General features: G+C 32.0%; 1 protein-coding gene across 1 annotated transcript; it reads left to right on the top strand.

Annotated features, from left to right (window-relative positions):
- Positions 1-2,976: 2,976 nt before the first annotated feature.
- Positions 2,977-4,618, top strand: LOC118741715. The gene has a single exon (XM_036473684.1). The coding sequence runs from the start codon at positions 3,154-3,156 to the stop codon at positions 4,555-4,557; it is 1,404 nt and encodes a 467-aa protein (XP_036329577.1). The 5' UTR covers positions 2,977-3,153; the 3' UTR covers positions 4,558-4,618.
- Positions 4,619-4,676: the final 58 nt, after the last annotated feature.

The raw sequence follows: 4,676 nt of genomic DNA, 5'->3' as shown, positions 1-4,676 counted from the left end.
ACGGTTTTACACCAAGATCTTTGCGTAAAATCTTCCATGTGGTCGAATAACACAAACCCAATTGCTGCGAACGGCGACGAATCGACATTTCACGGTCTTCAGCAACACTCTCAGAAACAGACGCAATATTCTCTTCTGTACGCACTGTACGCATTCGTGTGGTTGGTTTAATGTCCAATAAAGTAAACTGAGTGCGAAACTTGGTCACAATCGCATTAATTGTTTGCTCACTTGGTCGATTATGTAGACCATAAATCGGACGTAAAGCGCGAAACACATTTCGAACCGAACACTGATTTTGGTAATAAAATTCAATGATTTGCAAGCGTTGCTCGTTAGTAAGTCTATTCATGATGAAATGTCAAAGCATACTGAGCATCTTTCTCTTTGACACCATGTCTGAAATCCCACGTGATCTGTCAAATACTAATGCATGAAAATCCTAACCTCAAAAAAATCACCCGTTACATATGTACATTTTAGCGCATGCAACTATGAAATCAAAAGATAAACAAATTTGTTTATGTTTATTTTAGAAGAAGGCTTTGATGAGGAGGCGTTCAAAAGCTTGGACTATAACGGAATATGCAATTTAATACCCAGACAGGGACTGCGAGCTAAATTTTGGAAAAAATTTAATGACGAATTTCTTTCTGAGGTAGGGAAAATTGTTTTACTATTTACTATTGTTTTACTATTTACTATTTACTATTTACTATACCTAAAGTGTTTTTATTTAGATGCCTGTAACAGCAAATGAAATACCTATTGAGGTGAATTCATATGTGACTGACACGTCAATATCAGGGACGAATTCCATATTAATATACAGTCCAGAACCTCAGCCTGAAAAAACCGTGCCAAGTTATCTGAATTGTACCGATGGAAAATTTCTTGAAGTCTTTTACAAAGCCAATGGAAATTTAGATAACTTCCATCGTAGTACTTTGGCGCGCGTAATAATTTACAAGGAGTTTGAGGCTTTAAATTACCCTAAAAAATTCAAAATCTCAACAGACCGGTTTATGAAGTTAACTTCAGAAATTGTGGAATATTTTCCAAGCGAAAAAAACTTTTCATCATTGTACTATACACCATATCAATCAAAAATAAAACGAAATGCAACCGGTAAATTGTGGGATATCTACAACCACTTAAAAAGCAAATTATGCAAACCTCAAAATCCCACAGTTGCTACTTTTGATGAGGTCGATACAATGCACAATGAATGTGTTGAGTTTTTAAAAACCAATGTAACTCCTTGGTTCAAAATATTGGACTATTGGCGGAAGACGCTTGAAGAACGCAATAAGTTGCTAGCCACACAAAACTCCGTATTCCAATACTTTGAGTATTTCCCAGTACTTCAAACAACGAAGGGAGCAGAACTGTTGATCGTTGATTTCGACACAAATCATCCACTAAGTGCCGACAAAATTAGTTCTTTGTGGCCTGAAATTGAAAGAAAACTGTGCAAGTATGCCAAAAATAAAAAGTCGAAGGACCTTTCCGATATTTTGAATGGCAGTTGCCAATTTAAAGGCTTTTTAATCTTATGTCATTGTCTCACAAATTCCACGTACACCAAGTGTGAGGGGACAAAAAAAAGGCGAAAATTGACTAAGCAAGAGGTTACTGGTTGCTTTTTGGCTTTGCATGAAGTAAGTTGGCATAATTAATTTTATTTATCTATTTTTAAAAACTGAAACATTCTTAAGGATGGAAACTTAGTACTTGAGAAAGTGAAGCAACTAAAAAACGATGCAGCACAAAGAAAGGCCACGCTGCAACCCAGCATAATTTTGATTGGTACCAGTTATGGTTTGTACATTTTGATTGAAAAATTAATTTTGTTTTTTAAATTTATATAATCCGATTGCAGAAAATATCACAGCAGCTTATGTTGTTGTCAATGAGACGTTATTTTTATTTGAGACTGCGTTGCTGGCAATTGACGCTTGCTTCAAAATTACACAATCACTGAACTGTGCGTATGCGGACGCATGTAAACCAATTTGGACGTTTATACAGAAGTATGTATACGAAATTTGCACAGAATACGACCAAAGCTATACAAGCGTTACAACGTTGAGTGCAGAACTGTCATCGTTATAGAAAGTAGCCTAAAATAACAACAAAATGAACTGTTACTTATGTAAACAAAATCAAAAGTGTGCTAAAAGCTACATAGAACACATAAAATTATATCACAAATTTGATAGTGTCAATTTGAAATGCCTCGCTTGTGAACCCTTTCGATATTTTTCAAAAATCAATTCATTTAAAAAACATATTCAAAACCATTTCATTAATAATTCAGACTTATCTTTAGGAAGCAACGTTGTTACATCAAATGATGAGATTTGCTTCCAGGATTTACCAAATACTTCTACAAAAAATGTACACTTTACAGAAACGAAACGCTCTGCTAATACAGCAAAAGCAAGTTTCCAAAAATTTGAAGTGGAATTAAATGAGGAAATATTCAATACTGTAAGCCAATTATATAGTAACGAAAACATTTGCAGATCATCAGTTCAAAAAACAGTTGAAGTATTTAACAACTTCCTTCAAAGTAAACCATTTCACACTGCTGAAAAGCTTTTAACAGATAACTTTATTGAATCCAATGAATCCAAAATTATTGTAAAAGATGTATTTCAAACCATTAGAGCGTCATTATCTGACTGCCAGACAGAACACCTTCGCATGAAAACGTATAAAAATTCTAATTTTTATCTAGAAACCACAGTCATAAAAATCGGCGAAAGAATGGAAAAATTTCGTAGTGCCAACAAATCTAAAGTAATTTTAAAATCAGTCGATGTAAATGTTTCTTTTATATCTCTTAAAAGTATTTTACAAATACTATTTGAAATGGAAAATTTGATTGATACCGTTTTATCGTATACAAACTCATTAAATTCTTTAGATGGGGAAGTTATAAAAAATGTAATGCAAACATCTTTCTGGAATTCGAAGTGTACATATTTAAAAAGTAAAGACATCAATTCGCTTGTATTACCTCTAATTATTTACTTTGATGACTTTGAAACAAACAACCCCTTAGGTTCAAGATCCGGAGTTCAAAATTTAGGAGGAGTCTATGTATCTTTTCCTTTCATACCTCCTGAACACAGATCTAAATTGCAAATGATTTTCCCTCTAATGTTATTTAACTCGTTGGATAGAAAAGCTTACGGCAACAGAATATTCGATCCTGTCATTTCCGAATTAATTTCTTTAGAATCAAATGGCATTACGTTTCAAGACCGCACAATATATTTCGTACTATCGGTGTGTGTCGGCGATAATAAAGGCATTAATTCAATGCTTGGATTTACCGAAAGTTTTAGCTCGAATTATTGGTGCAGATTTTGCACCCTTAAAAAAGATATTCTGCAGAAGTCATTAACTGAAAGTCCAAGTTATCTTAGAGATAAAAGAAATTACGAGATTCATTTAAAAAGCAAATCTTCTAAAGAAACTGGTATTGTTTCTGAATGTAATTTCAATGTTTTAAGAGATTTTCATGCTGTAGAAAATTATTCAGTGGATGTTATGCATGACATTTTCGAAGGCATTTTAAATTTGGAAATATCCTTAATTATATTAAGCTACATTCGAACAGAAAAATATTTCACAATCGATGATATCAATAACAGAATAAATTTTTTTGATTATGGACATATTCACAACTTAAATAGGCCACCCCAACTTTGTCTCGATAATTTAAAAACATTGAAAATTCGGTACTCTGCATCAGAAATGATGGTTTTTTCCAAATATCTGGGAATAATAATTGGTGATTGGATTCCTGAAAATGACAGTAAATGGGAATTATTCAAAATCTTAATGGAAATTATTAAAATTATTCTCTCAGATTCTATTTCAAATAGTATGATTTCTCAATTAGAAATACTTATTACAGAGCACCATAAAATGTTTGTAGAAATTTTTCAACTGCCTCTAAGACCCAAACACCATTTAATGCTACACTATCCAAGGGTTATTCGAAATATTGGACCTCTAACGCAAGTATGGTCAATGCGCTTTGAGAGTAAGCATAAAGTTTTTAAAGAAATTGCAAGATCAACAAAATCTCGCACAAACATATGCTTATCAATATTGAAACGGTATACATTAAAACAAAAAACTGATTTTGAAACATTTAACATTTCGCAAAAAATTAAGTCATTTGGGCCAAAAATTCAAAATTATTCACAAATGTTTAAAAAATTATTAAATGAAGATAAAGATGTTGAATTTTATAAATGGATTTCTTTTTGCAATGTCATTATTAAAGCTAATGTTGTGTTAGAAATTGGGCACAATGGGGAATATACGCAATATGGTCTTGTGGAGGAGATTGGATTCAGTAAAGCAAACTCAAAAGTGTATGTATTTCTAAAAAAAATGAATACCTTGTATTACGATTGCAACCGATTTTGCGATATCGTAGAATTAATAAATGAAAAACAAGCAATAATTTTGACACATGGTTTCATTAAAACATACAATTTAATACACTTTAATTCCTTAAATATGGTATTATAAGAGTAAATTAAGGAAAATATAAGATATATAAGTAGATTAAGGAAAATGTGAACTATTAATTAAAGCCTATAATTTAATAAAATGAAAATAAAACAATATACAACTGCAGTCAATGCATT

The sequence above is a fragment of the Rhagoletis pomonella genome, unplaced genomic scaffold (genome assembly GCF_013731165.1).
Source record: "Rhagoletis pomonella isolate Grant_MI unplaced genomic scaffold, Rhpom_1.0 Rhpom_scaffold_00006, whole genome shotgun sequence".
NCBI lineage: Eukaryota > Metazoa > Arthropoda > Insecta > Diptera > Tephritidae > Rhagoletis > Rhagoletis pomonella.
The sequence above is the reverse complement of the archived record's forward strand: the minus strand, read 5'-3'. Positions and strand labels throughout refer to the sequence as shown.